The sequence below is a fragment of the Mytilus edulis genome, chromosome 14 (genome assembly GCF_963676685.1).
Source record: "Mytilus edulis chromosome 14, xbMytEdul2.2, whole genome shotgun sequence".
Taxonomy (NCBI): domain Eukaryota; kingdom Metazoa; phylum Mollusca; class Bivalvia; order Mytilida; family Mytilidae; genus Mytilus; species Mytilus edulis.
In genome coordinates this window covers 48,610,770-48,632,442 of record NC_092357.1, presented here as the reverse complement: position 1 = coordinate 48,632,442, position 21,673 = coordinate 48,610,770, and the positions used below count along the sequence as shown (strand labels likewise).

Below are 21,673 nucleotides of genomic sequence, written 5' to 3'. Positions count from 1 at the left end.
ATTTGATAACTGATAGATATAGGATTATTGCATGCAGTGCTAGCATTGATTTCCTTAAAACAAGTTAATAAATGTAGTTATTGGTTAAGACAAGTATAAATATGGCCAAAATCAAGTACACCTTTTAGGGTGCGCTCGACTTTAGTGACTCAACACGAGGTGTTTTGGAATTCACAGGTTACTTAGAACTTTTTGTAAACAATAAACACTAGCACATCATAGAAAATCAAGTGAGTAATTTATGTTTCAAATTTTATAATAAAAATCTCTGTATTAAACATGTTAAAGGCTGTGGATTTTCTATAAAAATCTTGATTTATTTGCCACAAAGTCCTCTTTTTCTATCAAATGCAATGAAACAGTAAAAAATAATGCTTTGCATCAAGTTTCCCCTTGGAACATGTACTAAATGGCCTATCTCTATTATTTATTATATCTTTAGTTTTGATACAATTGAGGTTTGAAAAATTCGTACAAAAATGGCTACAGAAGAGTACATAAACCTTAAAGGGAAACTCCGCCAAAAAATTGATATTTTGTTCTTGAAGCATAAAAACATGTTCATCAATAAAAAAGTTTTATTCTGTATGTAAAGAGACCCAAATTGAGTTTTGAAATTAATTATCAGTTCTTGGAAATCGCCATCTTGTCGGCATGTCCGATATAAAATGTCACGTGACTTCTGGTGGTATCTATAATCCACAAAGAACAAACAGATTCGGGGATAACCGACCGTGCGTTATCATCAATCAATCGGGTATTGCCGTAGACGTCATACAGTGTTAAAATGACTTGTCAAGTGTAGGGTTGTTCTGTCAAACAAGGTTGTGACAAAATTGTTCATAGTTTTCCGAATCCCACAAAACAAGAAAGACATGCATGGTTGTGCAGCCTTAAACTAATAGCAAAAAGTTTCATCTATAGCAACAGAGACATATATACGTGTATATGTCTCTGATAGCAAGCTTAAGTTGGTGTTTGAAGATCATTTTGAACAACCTTCTTTCGAGGGAGATTGGTAATTATATTCTTTTAATAACAAAATAACCTAGCAGTGCTGATAGCTATAGTTATGAAATCCTTATATATGATAAGATCTCGTTGATAAACAAATATTTAGATTTGATGAGGAAGAAAAGTTTCATTTATAAGTAAGACAAATGCAGTGTTTTTGTAACAATCAATGATATTCAAAAGATTCATTAGCATGTCTCTTTTATTTAAAGTACATTGATTTATATCAAGAATAGTTCAGTATATAGAAAAGGTAATTTTTCAAATTAATAAAGTTATACTGTTATAAATAACATTTATTTAATTATGTTATTCAACGGCTATTGACAAGGAGCGATGTTAGGAAAAGTTTTAGCTTGGACATAATATGTTGATATACAAATGTAATATAATATTTCCACTGCCAGGTTAAAATTTGATGTTACAAAATATTAGAAATTATTTTAAATTTAAGGAATGTATCTCCCTCATGCAAAGCTCTGATTCCTTTCACGGATTTGGCTATACTTTTTGGACTTTTTGGATTAAAGCTCTTCATCTTTTATATAAGCTTTGGAATTCAAATATTTTGGCCACGAGCATCACTGAAGAGACATGTATTGTCGAAATGCGCATCTGGTGCAAGAAAATTGGTACCGTTAATTTTATTACTACCACTGGGTCGATGCCTCTGCTGTTGGACTATTAGTCCCCGAGGGTATCACCAGCCCAGTAGCCAGTACTTCGGTACTGGCATGAAAATACGGATTTTTGTGTTATTAAAATTTGCTGTTACAAAATATTAGAAATTATTTTAAACTTAAGGAATGTATCTCCCTCATGCAAAGCTCTAATTCCTTTCACGGATTTGGCTACACTTTTTGGACCTTTTGGATTATAGCTCTTCATCTTTTATATAAGCTTTGGATTTCAAATATTTTGGCCACGAGCATCACTGAAGAGACATGTATTGTCGAAATACGCATCTGGTGCAAGAAAATTGGTACCGTTAATTTTATTATAGAAATGTAAATATCGAAATATTCGACATTTCAATTTCTTTATTAAAAGAGTTTTTTTTTTTAACTAATCTTAGAATGATATACGGAATCAATTCAGAACGGTCATTTATAAAGACACTTTACAGTAAAATGTGTGACCCGATCGGGTATATTTGGTGAAAAATGTACAGGTTTTGTTTCCTTTTTAAATTTTATTTCGTTATCTTATCAAATATACATTTTGGCTTCCTCCCGAATTGACAAAAGGTATGTCAGAATTATTGTAAGATGTAATGTCAGAGTGACATATTCAGCTAGGTATTCCAAGAACGTATATTCGATACATGCACCTGTGTATTCCAGTGACATCCTGTCGACTAAAATTCGTATTACACAATTAAACAATACAGGTTCATGCATGGTCTCTTTAATGATGTACACGGCGTGCACAGGTAACATATATTGAACCAAATATTTGTGTCTGATAATAAGTGAAAATTCATACACATGATCTTTGAATTTTTTGAGAAATAGATAATATTTGTCATGATTATGGAGCCTTTTTGTGAAAAAAAATCTTTATGCCAATACAAGCTTTTGTTGATTGACAAAGATGCAGATATAAAGTAAGGCAACACTTATAGTCACTGTCAATATTGATTTATTAAAGATAAGAGAATCCCTTCTATGTCTGTCCGTTGACATATGTCTAATGTCCCTATCTTTATAAGGATTAGGACACGGGAATTGGTCATTGTATTAAAATTAAGAAGCATAGATAGAGTGGCCTATTGAAAAAAAAAACATAACCGAATAGAGAAAATATAGAGAATGATCGACGAAAAAGGGAAATAGTTATTGCAGAGGAGCGGAGATAAAAAGAGAAGCACATTGGGAAACAAATTTTTGCATGACAAAGTTCTTGCTGGCTTTGGTATTTTTAGTTCTACAAAATCACACATCGTGTTCCTAATTGATACTCACGTGCACTTACTTGATGTCTGCAAAGCATGGTTAGAACTTAAAAATAGTTAAGTTTTCAATTTGTTATATCGTAGTGTTGCTGTGTTTCTTTATTAATGATTGTGTAAATTGTATTAAAAAATCTTCATACCCGCTTAGTTATTGCCTATAGACGTTTGATTATTGTTACATTGTTACATCTATAATACTAAAATTACGAAGTCCAATTTGTCAGCCGTCATCGGGTAAAAACGACTAATCAAAGAATTCAACTCTATATAGAACTAATATAGGCCAATGGTGTAGATTAAAAATTACACCACTCCAGACCCTTTTGTTTTCCACATAATTAATATTGCCAATAATTAACAAGTTCCGGGTCGACGGGTTCAAACAGAAAGATTTGAAAGCAAATAAAAAAACTGTGTATCTTATAATCGACATGACTTTATCAGATGACAATACCAATTACTAAAATAAGGCTTAGGCATAGTTATATACTTTAAGTCAGTCACGGACCCGCGATATCACGGGTGTGTACTTGTGTTATATATATATATAGCGAGGGAGAACCTTTTACACATCTGAAAGTAAAAGATGTGTGTCGGAGTCAAACGACATAAGTATCCTGTAATATATACTAGCTACTCAATACGGTTGTATTGGAATACAGATTGACAACTCATGGTCTGACATCATATAATATTCACCACATGACGCTCATATTTCTGTTTACCATCATCATTTCATTCATTAAATATTGCTGTAATCATCGATGTTTAACACCCAAACAAAATGGGAGTAGTATATACCTTCAGAGCTTCTCCGTGCTATCTACTTGTGAAATATATAGACGGAAATTTCGTGTGAATCTACATCTCACTAAAACAATGTTTAGATCACTATTTTGAGAGAACACTCACCAAACCAAAACGAATGTATGGCAAGATATTTACTATGCAGGCATTTATTTAGTTTTCGTTAGACACAAGACAAATAATCACTCTCAAAAACGTATATATACGTGCAGTTTCAAATATCAAGAACAATTAGCGGTCGATTTCTATAGGTCACTATTAAGTCCGTTTACTAACTGTTTAGAGTCAGACATGTTACTTGTACATTCTTGGAAGCCTTCGTGTACCCCATTCGACGATGGGAACTCTTCTCTGACAGTGTTGACAACATAAGCTTATATGATGATTCTGTTTATCTGTATAAAAGTGGTTGGCCTCGTCTGTCCCAACAATCAAATTAACGAAACGCTTCTAGTCAGCTTTGTCTGGTAGAAAGGACCTCTGGAACTCATCCTCAATGGCACTTATACGTCAGGAAACTTACAAGTATACAAGTAAAGATTGTTTTAGGAACAACGAGGTTGGGACGAATTATTCTATATAAAATCGTCAATAGCAGTTATACATTACTAAGATATGCCTTTTATAACAACTACTGTACTACTAATTTGGATAATTGACCGCTATCCTGTTCAGCATTGCACACAATTATCATGCATAGAATATATAAAAACAATTGTAAAAAAAATCCTCAAACAAAATAATGTATTAGATTAGATTTATAATATATGTTTACCATTGTAATGATGAAATAAACGATAATTGACATTCTTTTCACAAATAATTAGTTAGTGATTGTCAGATGAATTTAAATAAGTAAGAACGAAATGTTAAACAGAAAATAAAAAAAATCATGCATGTTGCACTGTTGTATTTTTTTTCAATTAAACACTTTAAAACTGCTAAAGATTTGCGATACTTAGCATTTAAAAATCGCCAGATTTAAACACAAGTTAACAAATTCCGGTAAAGTAAATCAGATATGCAATGATTTTTATTCGGGAAAGGCAATATTTAATTTTTTTAGGGTTAAAAGTACTGTTCCTTAAACTTTATATTTTAATTTTATGCTAATTGCATAGAACGTAATCGGAAATTGTTCCATTTTTATGTTGTATACACTTCCGAAATTAAAAAAATATTTTCAATAAATTTATACAATTAAATTTTTGTTTCTTTATTGTCATCTGTGTATTAAACTCGCTATACCCTGTCTGTTAATTCATTCAAAATGACAACATTCACAGCTCTGTACGCTTGAATTCACACCTGTGTACACCTGAGGCTAAATTGCTGCAAGGTAAAGTTCAAACCAATTCTCCTCAAATCGCGAGATATAAAATGACTTTACAAAATAATATACACACTTTCAGTCTGTTCACACATATTTTTCATTGAAATGGTTATCAAAGATATAACGGTAAATAAAATATTTTCAGTTCAAGATCAGTAAAAATGTTCAATAGATATTAATGAAAAAATCCTAACAATAGTTTTTGAAATTAATTCGAAAATATTTATATTTATATAATTATATAGGAAGTTTTATTCAATAATACAAAACGGTTCACGCACGTTCGTTTTGATATTGTGTTTATTAATTACGACCAACGATCATATGTGCACTTTTTATTACATAGTATTGTGATAAGAAATTAAGACTTTAACAGATTTTATTTTTTCCCAGGATTCAACAAATCGGGCTAAAACGTCACAACCCACCCTCGTAGGTCAAGCAAAAAGTTACAAATACTTGATTTTCTCCGTTATTAGAAGGAATATAAATTTAAAACTTTTTGATTGTATTTTTTTATGTTAAGACGAACATATTTAGATGATAAGTAAAAAAATCGCGGATTTTCCCTTTAAATATAAACAGGTAATTTTGGTTAACGTCAAAATGGTTTATAGTTTTAACTTGGGGAAGTCCAATAAAGAATCGTGTGCTTTTTAATGAATTTTCTTTATGTATGTATCTCATCGATGTAAACGAGGGGCGAAAGATACCAAAGTCAAATTCATATATCGAAAATAAACTGACAACGCCATGGTAAAAGACAAATAGAACAATATAAGTGAACAAGACGTAACATATGATAGAACAAAACGGGTTTCCACATTTTACCTGCTTAATGTCCTCTGTGCTTGGTCTATCAGGAGGTGTTTGTCTAACAATTCTTTTCGAAGTTGGCAGTTTTTAATTTGTAAGGTTTTCACAGACTTGTGGACTGTTATCCTGGAAATAGAAACATTTCGTTTCATGTAATTTTGAAAGGAATTGTCCAATGAATCGCCAATTCATGTCATTTTACTCAGCCGTGTTATCTTATTCGTGTAGCTTATATCTTAATGTGATCTTACTGTATTTTTAAAAACTGTATTGTTATATTTGATTATAAACTAAAAGTCCAGACATAACAACATTAATATTGATCATATCCTTTTATATATTCACAACGTAAGGACTGAACATAAAACCATGATTTTACAAATAAGTAACAATCTTATAATCTTTAATTTCTTAAATAACCTGTCTTTGTCGTTGATTTTGGTGATTAGTTCTTTTATGGTATTATCCAACTGCAGATTTTCGGAAACTTTTTCTTCTACTGTAGCATTCAGCATTTCATTTTCCTTTCGTAATTCAACAAGTGACTTGCGCAAGTTTTCAAACTCGTTAAGCATTTGTTGTATTCTGTAATAGTGATTTTTACATGTCTAGTTCATATGAATACAATAGTTACTGTATGTAGATGCCAGTTTAGACAATAAAGACAAAAGTATACAACATGAAAGTGAACTGAAGCAACTAATAGCTGGTGCTTGAGTATGAAATAAAATGATGTTTTTACCAAGCTTAATTAGTCAATTGAAAATATTTTATAATGAAATAATTTCATATTTATATCATATAAATTTGATATAAAATTAATATCTTCTAAATATAATGGTTGTATAGAATGACATTTTCATCTACAAAGGCAAATATTTATTGCTCCAATTCATTTTCCAGACATAAACTAGATAATCTAGAATGACTTGTTAACGAATTTAAATTATAAAACTTTGTTTTGAATCCTGATATTTTGCATTTTACTAGCGAATACGAACAAGCATCAAGCATATTATGAACAGGTACACATTAAATGTTAAGGATATATATGTGTACTAGGTACCGAATTTCCTTAAGTACGTTATCGAAAATAGAGACGCACATATATTTCATATTTAACAAATGTATTATATACTTAAAGAAACATCATAGTTTGCATGCTAATTGTGAATTGATGAAATACAAGTGTTCATTATATGGACGTAAAATACAGAGTTCAAATTGTTTGTTACATAAACGTGAGTGAAAAAAGCATATAAAATGGTCAATCATAGTAAAATATTTTGTACAATTATATCATTCCTAGGTTCTAGCCTGCATGAGAGTCATATACAGTTGGGGCATTAAGGAGTGGATCCTACACTCATAATAATATATCTAGATTTATAGTTTGAATCTGTCGTATATGTTACATGTATTAGTCCTCCGAGACGAGCATCTATAAATATATACATCTAGACTGAATAGATCACATGTTTAAGTTATTTGTTTGGATTTATTATAATTGCTTTTGTCAATTTAACAATTTATTTATCCTAAAATTCTCTTTTGACATATTGAAAGGGAGCATTGAAAGACTTCTCCATTCGTATTTTCGTGACAATTGAACAAGTCCATGTGTTTGCAATTGATTACCAAGCCTGGGAATTAAATGCATATTAGCTTTGATCACAAAATTTCAATGCTAGTTAGCTTTTGTCGATACCATGTTTTTATAAGATTATCAAGTAGATTTATAGTTATATATATATATATATATATATATATGCGAAGACATACAGTAGCCATGCGTAGCATACAAAACCAATTACATGATTCCCTGTTAAGTAAAACTATGAAAATGAATTGATGTAAACATCTGATTTTTATTTTATTCCTAAAAAGTACTGAAAAATTCAAAAGTTGACTCACAACACAACACTTAGATCTGAACATTAAAAGAAGCTACTTATCATTGCCAGGTTTATAATTGCACAACACGATCGTATTGAAAATACCACAACATGAAAGGGATATTCAAACAAGCATCGATATCTTATGCGTTTTGGTGATATTTTTAAACTGACAGACATTGTACTGGCGCATGCATTCGCTTTTATCATTGTAAAGAATCTTAGTGGAATAAGTTAACACTGTAGAAAATCAATCAAATATGCACGACAAGTCTTTCAGCAAAACGTAAAAAATACTTCATTCACTGTATAATAAATAGACGTTGGAAAAACTTTAAATACCACCACATAATTGCTGTAATTCATTTGATGAAATTTTCTATGTGTTTTTTTTTGTTTTGATAACCACCCTTTTCTGATAAAGTTTAGAATAACGTCTATAAAACATATGACCTGAGAATTAAAACCGTCTAACACATCTGTTCATAACATGACTTACAATTTTCACAAGGATAAATATCATCTAAAGAAAAAATACCTTTTTTTCTCAAGTTCGTCTAATTTTATATTTTTTTCAACCAACTTCTGGTTACTTCTTTCAAGTTCTTTAATTGTCGAAATAAACGTTTCCATTTCTACGTTTTGCCTACATAAAGTTATTATAGAATTAAAAACAACAAAATCTGAATACTCTGGATTCATTTTGTGGTTGTCAATTTTCGTATATTCTGAAAATCTTGCATTTTCGTTGATTTTGTTTTCGTGGTTTTGCCAAAGTCTGTATACAACCTTATGTAAAATATGTCTTTCGTTAAATATTTAAATTTGAGGTTCACCAGGAACTATGAAATCCATGAAAATTGGTATCCATCGAATAATAATGAACCAACAATTTGATTGCCATGCACACGTATAAAACCTGCAGTTTTTATATAACGCAATCATAGATTTTAACGTTGTTTGTAATTTATACTTGTGTATAACATATTTAAATGTATTTTGAATTGTAAATTTGATGCACCGTTTGAATAATGTATTAAGTTTCCATTTTCCTCCAATTTACCGCTGATAAATCAATGGTAACCAATTCTGAATTGTGATGAATCGTCTATCACAACAAATAATGCACGTTTGTAGCAATTCTAATAGTAGTGAGGGCTTAGGATAATACAGTTATTGATCATTGGTTAAATGCATTAAAAAATGAACTACTGATTACGTTTAGTTCCAAAGCTGCGTTTAAAAGTATTTGTATCTTTGTCTCTGTTAAAACCTGTTGATTTTGTAGTTCCAGAAGTTTAAAAGATTTTTTTGTTAGAAATAATAGAACACGATTGACACCACATACCAATTACGTGCAAAAAAAGCAATAATGATAAGAAATAAATGACAAATTTCTGTAAGCTACTCCAAATAAAGGATTACTGCAATACATTCCTTTTAGAAATCATTATTGTTTATAAAACAGGAATGAATAACGTTTCTTTTTTTACGCTGCTTGTAGTTATTTTACAAGCTTTCCAAAAAATACATACAAAACTTAAGATATCATTCCTTTTTCTGCTTTTATTCATATCACCTGTTACCAAAGGTTCGCAGTGTTAAGTTTTCACTTTTTAACTCTTGAATTGTTACATCGGATTTGTTCTTCATTTCTCGGACATGTTTCAGGTAGTCTTGCCTAATTTTTTCTTCAACTTGAAGCACGGATTGTTGACAATCTTTCTCTATTTTTGGTATCACTCTATGCAATAAAAAAGTAATTCATGTTGCTCAGGTTGTTTATCAGGTTGTTTACCAGGATTATCCTTGAAGGATCATAACCCTCTTATCATACTTTGTAGGGCATAACGTGCTTAATTATTCCCAATTTTTTTATATTTTATTCTAATTATTATATATATATATCTCTTTTGTGCTATTGCACAATGATCCTGAACTTCGTTCCTTATTTGGCCTTGTTAATTGTTTTAATTCGAGCGTCACTGATGAGTCTTTTGTAGACGAAATGCGTGTTAGGCGTCCAAATTATATTCCAGGTATGTATGATGAAATGTCTTGGTCAAGATACCGGTAGATCGTTAAAGGTTTTATAAACTGGTGTGGGACACACACGTAAATATTTGCAATTTACAATAGTGTAATATATTCATACTTTTAACTGAATGTTTTTGATTTAAAAGAAATGGTGAACACAATTTTGTTTATCATTTTTGTTTGTTGTGTACTGAAATATGACTCGTTTTAATTCCTTTTTGATTCTTATGAACTTGCTACTTTTTTTTATTGGTTTGTCTTTTTATCATTTGTTGGATTGTGTCTTGTCAAAAGCATTAAAAACAGTTCACAACTACCAATTTATTCTCTGTTAACTATTTAAAATTATATACACCCTTTGTGGTTTTAAAATCAAGATTCGGTATAGGCACCTTCTTATTGATGAGGAACATTTTCTGATCTATAGATTTGTTTTGTTTCCCTTGTATCCCGTTTAAATGTTGTTTAACAGAATGTTATCTCCCATTTATATATATTAAAACGAAAGGATTTTTTTTTAACTTACATTGTATGGATTTCCTTCAGTTGCTCTCTTAATCTTTCGTTTTCAGCATTTAACTTCTCCATATTTAAGTTGAATCTCTCTGTTAGTTGTTGTTGTATTCTATCAACGTCTTCTTTATACTTGTTCCAGTTTTCTGTTGTTATCTTCTTTATTTCTGTCTGACATCTACAATATTGAAAAACATCATCACATGTAAAATAATCCTTTGATAAATAAAATATCAGTATACAACGAAGGTACTCACGGTATAGAAACACCGATCGGACCCGATCAGAAATAACATGCAAGAAGAGAAGTACACATTTAATAAACCAGATCCTATGCATAGTTGTCACTTTGTCAAAAAATAGAATATTTTGGGAATTTTGGTATCACATGAAAGCATAAGAACTTGGTGTCACTGTAAATGCGTGATTGCCCTGGTTGAAAGTTAATGTTGAATACATGTAGGCTCTAATATGCATTCAAGGTATTTTAAAATGTTTAGCACTATTCAGGATAAGGTATAGTTTTGGTATGAAAGTATTGTGACTTTATTTTAACTTATGACAAACTTGCTATGAATGCATAACGTTGTAGGATTTAGAATATATAGCAATTGGGCTATAATTAGTGGCGTTATTCAATAAACAAATCGAGTATGATTACCAAACCGGTGCATCTTGATAATTATGAAGATTTGTAAACACACACAAATTCAATTTTCCGTCTGTTTTCAATATTTGTCTTTGCGATGCAACCGTTTTTCAAGCTAAGGAGATATGTGTGATATGAATACTACATTTCGCCTTCTAAATCAAAAGTGTACACAACGGCACTTTGCATGAATAATAGACGCTCGCTATTTTAGGATAACTACATTTTTACTTTTTTGTTTTGAACAACTCGTACCTTCTTATTTCGTCGTATCGTCTTGACAAAAAAATTTCGTCGTATCGTCTTGAAAAAATAAATTCCATTTGTTTTATATCTATGAACATCTTAGATGTTCTTGCTTACCATCTACAATATTATTTTCTCTAAAATATCTAATAATGGCTAAATACCTGTTTGTCAATTCAGTGTTATTTGCCCGAATTCGTTCTATCTCTGGTTGATATTGATTATGGATATCAACTTCTGCATTCTTAATAGTTTCTTTATATTTATCCCAATTTTCTTCTCGTATTTTATTAATTTGCTCCTTGTGTTTTTGATTGATTTCCTGTTTTATTTTCTTCATTGATTTATTATACCTCCGAATATAAGGAATTGTTCTAGAATATACAAAGGTATAATACATATTCTTAAAATTATTTAAAAAAAAAAGAATTGTATAGATGAGTGCAGTCATCAACTGTTCAAAAATTTTCGTAGAACAAACATGATTACGGCATTAAAATTGTACTAGGTATATTTGAAGCAGACATGATAGTGACCAGCCATGAGCTTTTCAGTCTTTGGGGTACCAGGGTCAAAATGATTTGTTTTTTTTTCCTTCATTTCTATGAAGTATGCATAAATTCAAAACACCCTGACAATTTGTTTTGCAAGATTTACAAATAGACAGATTATTTGTCATTTTTGTTACTGGTTCGGTTTTGATAAAAACAAAATTTACATGTATGTTCATCTTTCATTATAGTCATCTTTGAAACTTGCCATATATCGTAAGGAAAAGAGGGGTAATCAAAATGTAATTTTAGTTTAATTACTGACTAATAAATAATTTGTATTTCTTTATCTACCATTTTGTTACCTTAGCAACAATGCATCGGAATCAGTTATCTAAATAATAATGACTAAAACATTTTTTTTCCCTTCTGGAAAACAACATCAATGCCAAGACGGTGAGTACCAAGATTATAATAAAACAGAAAGGAGATGTGTTTTATCTAATGTGCTTTCTAATGATCATATTATTATCTTATTGTGAATATATGTTGTACATGTATCATGAAAAGGTGATCAAATTTGTAAAAATCTTTATGGGTTGAAACAACCCTTTTGGTATCGTTCGCCTTTCTTTCAATGTCTAAGTGACCCCGTTTACAATTGATTTCAGGTGGATAGCGATATTCTGGCCCTTTTTTCAGATAGTTCATAACCTGTCGGATTTGAATGATGTTGATGTCCTAATAGCCATAGTGATTAAATCTAAAACTCGATGTTTTTTTTTGTCTCACGTCTTTGAAAACATATTATTTATGGGCATGTCAAGAGCATATAATAAAATGGCTGTTTCCTTTTAGTTTTCTCATATTAATTGTTTCGTGTTTCGTAGGAATGACAATACGTATTTGAGTACCCCGATCGTCACTCGATAGCACCGAGTTTTAAATAACAAAATAAAACGCGAATTATCAGTTTCCTGCAATAACCTTTATTTTAAACGTTAGTAATTTAAATTCGCTAGGACAAAATCTTCTTTTTGTGAAAATACTTTAAATGAAATATTGACAGTACAATTAGAAAAAAAAAACGTTTGTAAAGGTGAGGTATAGTAAGGGGAACTTCAAAAAGGTTGTACTGGATTAAACATGTCAAACTAAAAGATACCTCCAAAAGATATAGAAGTGGATGTCTAAATACAAACGTAACTTCTTATCATCACGTCTTTATAGGTGTGTTTTCTTCACGTTAGCAAAATGGAACTGATCTTGGTTTGATTTGACATTTTAATCATTTAATCTTTTTAGATGAACAATTTACGTTTCGATTTTCACTGTTACAAAAGACATTTATCAGTAATTTTTATCTTTTATTTTGTATTCTATGTAACCACTGAGCCACGGAAACCATTGGAAAATAAATTTTAGCATTCAACTTCTCTGAAAGAAGAGAACATATTTTGGGAGAACATAATCCAACTTCTTTTTCTAAAGAAGCGAGTTTTGTAAATTACTATGTTATCAAGCAAATATATAAGAAAGTTATTCAGAATTGTTCGTTTTTTTCATCGATATGTCGCTATTTCTTTATTTAAGCGATATAATATCCAACATCCTCATAATCAGACATCAAGGAAACAAAGTTCAGTTACTGCTATTCTGACTCGGCTAACAATTTTCAAGACATTCTAGATGTTTTTATCTCTTTTGACAAAACAACAATTGAAATTTGATTTGAGTTTGTTTTAGTATTGATACCCTATGAATAAGATTTTTTGTATGTGTACGGGTTTTAATTGCAGTTTTAATAGTATTTTGGTAAATGAACACTAGAATTTAATTAAATGACAATTAAATTCATTTATTGAATTGACATATACATGTATTGAGACTCGACAAATCGAGTCTTCCTTTACTCTTATTATGCTAACTTGAGCATGTTATAGCCGAGTAGTAAAAGTCTGTGCAATTTATAGGTCACTTTTACCTTGAAAACCGAACGGAGAGGAGGTTAAAAAAATTAAGAGAAATATTTATCAAGACAAGTATAGTTTTAATTAGTTCATTTAGGAATTGATATTTTAAATTTGATTCCGATGTAAAGATTTCATTTATGTTTTTTGTATTAGTTAAATTAACTTCTTACTTCGTCGAATTAAATATGATGCTGGACCACGTGGTATTGGAAAATTTTATATGAAAAATGTTTAATGGTACACGCATTGCCTAAATATGTTTAATTTCACATTTTATTTTATCCTTGATGAAGAATGTTAAAATTTCTCTAATTCTATGGAAATTTATCCCTTTCCAAACCCATTGTATAAAAAGATTTAATCAACGTGTGGTTGTCGGTGATCTGAAAAGATCATTGGATGATTTTAAGGGTCATGACCTTTTAAGCTAACTGGATGAATAAAAAAAATGTGAAAGGTACTCGACGGGGATTTCCGGTTAACAAAAAAGAAAATGTTTTATTTTAATCATTAGAGAAACAGATTCTTACATAGTTCCTCGTGGATTATCGGATTTATCCAATCTCGATAGTTAAATTATAAATTTTAAAGTCCTCGCCGAGGCTCGGACTTTAAAATTGATAATTTAACTATCTCGATTAGATAAATCCGATAATCCGCTCGTATCAATGTAAGAATCTATATATAACTGTTATAATTCGTAGAGACAGGTAGGTGTATGTTTACAAGTTAAACTAATCATAAATAATTTATATATTTTACATGTCACAACTCGTGATATACAGACTACGGGTACCGATGAAAAAATAATTTAGATAACAGACAATTTCAGGAATCATTTGATTGATCTAAGCTCAAAGGATTGAATTGATAAATATGAATACAAACGAATATTGAAGTCGAAGCAATGAAACTGTTATATATGAATATTAATTAATTAAGAGACAGAATACTAATTATGTGATGTTAGTATCTTTTATCTTTTCCGTCAAATTTGAGTGTAAACGACTTTATTGATGAAAAGTTTACTACAGTGAAGTATTCGTCTTTTGACAATGTTATTGATATGATTAAAATATTGGGTTCAAATGTTGAAATTGGGAAAAAGGACACTAAATCCGCCTTCAGATTCTTAAAAATTTAGCCAGGACTTTGATCTTTTAGGTTTTAAACTTACTGAATATTATTTCATAGATAAATCATTGCCTATGGGGTAATCAGAATCAAATTGCTTATTCGAAAAATTTTCACCTTTTATTCAATGGGCTGTCATTAATGAGTCCAATTTAGATAATCTGATCATTACTTGGATAATTTTTTATTTGCCGGTAAAAGTAATACCCAGGATTGTAAAAATCTGATGAATAGTTTTGATACAGTATGTTGTCGTCTTGGAGTCCCAACAGAAGGCCCAACAACAAAACTTAGTTATTTAGGTTTGCTTATAGACACAGAGAAATGCTAATACAAATTCCGGAGGACAAAATATTGGAGTTTTAGTCGAAAATTAAATGGGTATTGGGTAGGAAAAAGATAACTTTAAAGGATCTACAGTCTTTGTGTGGGTCATTAGCTTTTATGTGCAAAAGCTCTACCTGCAGGCAGAGTATTTGTCAAGTAGTCACGCAAAGAAACCACATCATTATGTCAAAATCACAGAAGGCATGTTTCAACTTATTGGTATGGGAATTGTTTTTAAACAAATTTAACGGCATTAGTTACATGCTCGACATTGATTGGCCTTCAAATTCAGTTTAAAACTATTTACTGATAGCGCCGGTGGTTCAACAAAAGGTTGTGGCTGCTATTTCCAAAGTAAATGGGCTTTTCTTAAATGGCCTGTAGAATGGTCTGGTACTGTAGTTCTCAGTGATATATCATATTTAGAAATGATACCTATTGCACTATCTGTTTTCTTATGGGGTAATCTGTTTCAAAAAAAGAAAGTTTAATTTAATTCGGATAATAATGCCGTGGTAGAAATATTAAATAATAAGACGTCAAAATCTATACGAATTATAAACCTTGTTAGACACATAGTATATTGGTCGTTATTAGGCAATTTTCACATAAAAGCACAGTTCATTCCTGGTTATACAAATATAATTGAAGATTGTATTTCTCGTAAAAAAAATCAGAAATTTAAAAGTCTGGCTCAAACAGCAGATACACATCCAGCTACTATTCCGAAGGAATTGTAGAACATTCTAGACCAGAAATAGCAAAGTTATTGGACGCATCGAATTCTCAGAATACATGGAAAACGTATAACAATTGACTGACTTCATTTGTTTCATTAAGATTAACAGAAGGTTTAGAAAATACATGGCCGGCCAGTATTTCGCATTTAGTAAATTATGTTGCTTATTTATCAAAATTAGGGTATGCCCCTTCAACGGTTAAGGTGTACTTTATTTACGAATAAACGAGCTCACAGATTTGACTTCATCGTTCATTATATATATAAAATATGTTGAAAGGAATGGACAAATTATATTGTGTAGTCGATAGTCGCAAACCTATAACTTTAGAAATATTAGCTCTGTTAATAAACTCGTTGCAATTTGTGTGTTCTTCAGTATATGAATGAACGTTATTTAGATCCATATTTTCATCAGCATTTTTTGCATTTTTGAGAATCGGTGAAATTACAATTAATAGAAATACGCAACATGTCATTAACAATGTTTCACATCATTCACAATCTGCATATATCACAATTCCCTTTTTGAAAACAGACCAAAAAGGGTTTTCTACAACATTAACAGTTAAAAGTTAAAGTTTTAATTAAGCAGATATTTGCCCGGTGAGATTGTTATTAAACTCTATTTTAATCAGACCCAAAAACAATGGAGCTCTTTTTTGTCATTTTAACTAAACCGGTGTAACACGATATCAATTTTCTGGTGTACTATGCAAGACCATGAAATTTATCGATTGTAATCCAAATGAGAACAAGACGCATTCATTTTGAATAGTTGCAGCTACACATTTTCCTATGAACGGTCACACTGATGAAGAAATTCTGTAAATATTGACAATGCAATTTCCCATAGGAACTCCTTTTACGGCTAAAACTGTACCACTTTTACTATGAAGTTTTGAAGAAAATCTTATCCTAGAATTGAAATTTCATATGCACTACAATTTTTTCAAAGGTCAAAATATAGGGCAGTTTCGCATATTTTCAACGTTTATATGCCCTGAACTTCTCACAGTTTAAACTAACATTAATTTTCTTAAATACCCCTTCCTCGAATAAAAGGTTATCACAGATTTCAATATAAATTGCACATGTATATTTACTTGTAACATTCTCAAGTTATGTCTCTTTGAGATGGAACATAGAGATCATAACTGGGAACAAGTATGTTAACAAAATTAATTTTCTATGAATATTCTTAATCTCCCCAAAAGAGGCGTGGTTTGAGAAACAGCTGTATTTACAAAGTGCAACCTTTAGGTCGTTGGAAATCTGCATCCTTTAAACGTTATACAAGCATTGAGCTAACCAAATAACTTATAATTTCAGCATGTCTTAGTAATGAAATATGGATTATTGGTTTTTCAATAATATGCAGTGCTCGTGATCACTTGGAGAACAGACCTTCAGGTAGTAATTCAGGTCTTTTGAAAAATAATAATTGTTTTTTGCGATGGGCAGGCAAATCTGGTATGAAATGGGATGATGTTGTTGGCACCGTTAACAGCATAATTAATTTATGCAACACAATTCAACATTGCATTGTGATGGGAATGACATAGGAAATGTACCATGTGATGCTCTGCTATATCACATTAAATTCACAATAGCAATTCTGTGTCGCATGTTCCCAATTGCTCACGTATATGGTCTAGCATTCTTTCTAGGCGTTCATGTCGTTACTCAAGTGATGACCATGCCATGGACGTTACAAGAAAGAGAATAAATAGGGGAGTGAGATCTTATATAATCTAACATCGAGGTTAAGTTATCAAGTATCTAGATTTTGACGACCGTCATCCAGCGCTATATTCTGACGATGGAGTACATTTATCATTTATCGGAAATGATATTTTCTTGAATCAAATTCAATCAGCACTAGAAACATTCACAAAGTATACACATTGTGTTGTATTTCCTCACGATCATCTTTAATTTAACATAAAAATAGTTCATATTGACAATGGATGAAAATACATGATATTTTGTGAAATTTGGTTGTTATATAAATGTTGAATTCACAATATCTTTTATTTTTTTTGATTGTTTAAATGTTGTTAATAAGTTGATTATAAAATTGGAGATAACTGAATTATCATGGGTAAATTTTGTGGCGGATGATCATTCTGTACTTATAGTCCGAATGATAATTTTGGCGAAATGTACTTCATTTTTTGCAGACTATGGATAACCCAGCTGCTAATCCGAAATATTGCTGAAAGGACCGCCCTTCAGTACACTAGCTTTGGATCGCACAGCTGTCGCTGTGATACAATGCTTAGTTCAATCGTCATCAACATTTTATTGATTGACAAATATTTTGGTTGTGTACTGTTGTTGTTGTTTGAATCAATTTTGAATAAATGTTGTCATGACAATTCAATATCCAAACAAAATCAGTGTTTGTTATTTGTTGTAATGAAATAAAATCAAGGCATCAATGGCGTCTGTTCGTCAATTCTGATATTTTGTTAATTTACACCAAGTGATAACTTTGATCAACTGATATGTTCAATAAGACACAGTTATCAAAATTGTCATGTTAAAACAAAAGCAGCAACAATTTGTCTAATGATATTCTGTGAAAATATTCTATTTGAAAGTAAAAATAAAACAGTTTTCCCAATAAAATATTCTTGCCATTATAGGGCAAATTGACATAATGCCTTGCATGGTGTTGGTTTAAGGCACCAAAAATCAAGTTATTGGTATTCTGAACATCATTTTGAGCCAACAACCACATCTGTACGTCACAAAATGTCAACAATATCAGACTTCATGCAAACTACTTGGTTAAGGGGTTTACAATTAAACAGAGAACCAATGATTTCGAACACACGATGTAAATTTTTTACACCGCGATTTGAAAAGAAATATCCGAGTTACAAAGATCTATCAGATATATATTTGGCGGGTCATTTAGTTTAATGTTCACTTTTATAGTGTTTCAATAATACTGCTCACTACTGTACCATGTGTAAGTTCAAGGTTTAATACCTGGCTAAATGATTATCCTGGACAATCCTGAATAAACAAATATGTTGTGATTGCATATCAATCAATACTGTTTAAATTGATTAGCTAATCCGGTTTTGGCAGGTTTATAATTGGTATTATTAATAGACGTTACGCGTGATGTTCGTACATGCAAGCGTAACACAACGTCGCGAATATTTCGTAACGTTTAAACCGAAAAGTTGACTGAAACGTTGTTTTTAAGCAAGTGCGACATTCTTGTAAGACTCGGCAAAATCGACGGTGCTTTTTAACTACTTATCGAAAATTGATGTATTTTAGTTTTTTGAAAATTTAGGAAAAATAACATTTTAAAAAACCATCAAATTCTACCATTACAAGAGCAGTGATAAGCAAAGAATTGACGTAAATTTGAGTTGAGTTCGTTTTTACGTCAAAAAATGTCGGTGCGACAAACTTGTAAGCCTTTGAAAAATCGCTCATAAATTACCATATATCATTTTTCAGGATATTTGTCTTCAAATTCATAAAATTAAGCAAATTAACATTGATGCAGTAAATACAAATACTAAACTTTTTTCATTGTAGATAAATGTTTTTTGATTCTCAAATCTGGAATCCCAATTTTTTCCCCCGCGGGACAGATTTGCCCTTGTAGTATGGAACGCGGTTTTTTTCTTTGACGTCGTCATAACGTCATAAAAAATGCATAAAAGACTGGAGGAACCATTCTGTTAAATAATGGAAAAAACAGTTTTTCAAAATATTAACTAATTTTGACGAAATTCATAGTTTAGTGGTTACAATAAATGAAATATGTTACTCGGGACAACCTAAAAATCGCCGTTTTTTAAAAATGAAGCTTGTCGCATGCAGCATAAAACATAGTTTCAACAATATTTTTTTTCGTTTTTATTTTAAAAATCGTTATTTTTTAAAATACGTACAATAACAATGAATATGATATCACTCAATTATATATTTTAGACTTGCATCTTGCCAACTACACCGAATTTCCAATGAGGTACGAACATCGCGCGTAACGTCATAGTATTTGGACTACATCATTAGACCGGAATTCGGAATACACAGGGTCCAGTTTACAAAGGATATTTTAACAAAGACTTTGAAGATGAAAAATGGAACTTTCGTTTTCAGCCGGAATGGACAGGAAATTGGTTTATTTAGGGTTCGGTTTAATCAGGTTTGACTGTACGATTTATTCATCAAATTATTGTTCACTTGATTGGTACATAAAGTGAATGAGCTATTTATTTTATAAAGAATAAGATGTGGCATGACTGCCAATAACACAACTATCCACCAAAGATCAAATAGAGTGGAAGAAAATATAAACAACCGTACGATCATCATCATTGAGAAAATATCCATACTGTATATAGTCGGCTATAAAAGAACCCAATATGAAACAATTCAATTGATTTATAACAAAACAATTTACGAAAAAACTAGTATGACAGACTTAAACCAAAAACAACCTTTAAACTAAAAGCTCCTGGCTTGGTCAGAAAACAATGGCGGACTTAAATATGTTTATTAGCGCTCAATCTTCCCCTTACCTTGGACAGTGATGTAACAGCTAAACATGAGAACAAACGATAAAGATCATTTGAAAAAGGAATAACGCATTGGGTCGATTAAAAGCAGTAATTCAATGAAAATCAAAGACCAGACATTGCAGGGTATTTATCTATCTTTCATTCCTACTAACGAAAAACATATAGTATAGAAAGATTGGGCTATAACCTACTAACAATATACACTGTGGTCACACCAAACATGTATTTTTCTTTTCGTTTGACTGTAGTGATTTCCATGTGTTAATATAGTTGATATAGTTTTACTCTTTAAATGTTCAAAACCGGTTAGCGCAGTTGTTAAATGGGTTCTATTCAATAATTTAGATATATGGGGAGTATATGCACGCGTGTATTTTTTCGGTTTTAAGGCCGGGGTTCTGTACAATTATATAAACAAATTCATGATCTGTCAGTTCATTGAAGGTGCTCACAGTAACTACAACGTACAGTTTGCCGTTTATCGTCATACTTATTAATTTTGATTATAAAGAGTTTATGTTCTTTTACATAAAATGATGTTTTGAACAATTGTAACAAATCAATTTTAATCGTTATGTTATTAAACATTGTGTGCAAGAGAAAAGAACAAGTTACTGCGAGCAACCAAATATATATTACAGTTTTGATTATTTGTACTAACGAATTCAGAAAAGAAATATCATAGATTCGGACAAGCATGGCGAAGGAGAATTTGATATTGCTTCAACATGAAATTTGAGTGGAAATGAAAGTTTCTCTGTTAATCTCTTTAGCAGTAAGCCGGAATTGATCCTCGTAAAGAGATAAGGTAGTGGGAGAGCATGATAAAAAATGTTGATTCCTAATTTCGTTAAAAATAAACTGTTTCAGAGAAGAGGTAAAAGCATTAATTTATTTCCATTAAAGATAAAGAGGTAAAATTGAGTTAAAAAAATATCGTGAAATTATGTCACATTATTTGAAAGTCTGCTACTAAAGTATAAATGTATGTTGCTTAAGAATCTTAAAAAAACTTTAGGATTCTACAGCAGTGTGTATACATCATGTCAAGCAAATTATAACAATTTTTTTCATATCTGTCTCTATTAACATGATTGGTGTTCCATTTATCAGTTTTAGAGCTGGAGAAAAGTGATTATTTCAGTTTTAAGTTGTCTAATTGTGATACATAAATCTGTTTACTGTG

The 21,673-nt window shown here is 30.8% G+C and overlaps 1 protein-coding gene across 1 annotated transcript in view; it reads right to left on the bottom strand.

Annotated features, from left to right (window-relative positions):
• LOC139504276 (uncharacterized protein PF3D7_1120000-like) overlaps positions 1–21,673 on the bottom strand; it is a 39,040-nt gene that overhangs the window by 4,369 nt on the left and 12,998 nt on the right. Inside the window, exons 4-9 of the mRNA XM_071294343.1 lie at positions 11,429–11,638; positions 10,383–10,547; positions 9,399–9,563; positions 8,358–8,465; positions 6,345–6,509; positions 5,940–6,050 (exon numbers count right to left, since the gene is read on the bottom strand). Of these exons, the coding sequence (XP_071150444.1) occupies positions 5,940–6,050; positions 6,345–6,509; positions 8,358–8,465; positions 9,399–9,563; positions 10,383–10,547; positions 11,429–11,638 (924 nt within the window). The remainder of the gene's footprint in view (positions 1–5,939; positions 6,051–6,344; positions 6,510–8,357; positions 8,466–9,398; positions 9,564–10,382; positions 10,548–11,428; positions 11,639–21,673) is intronic.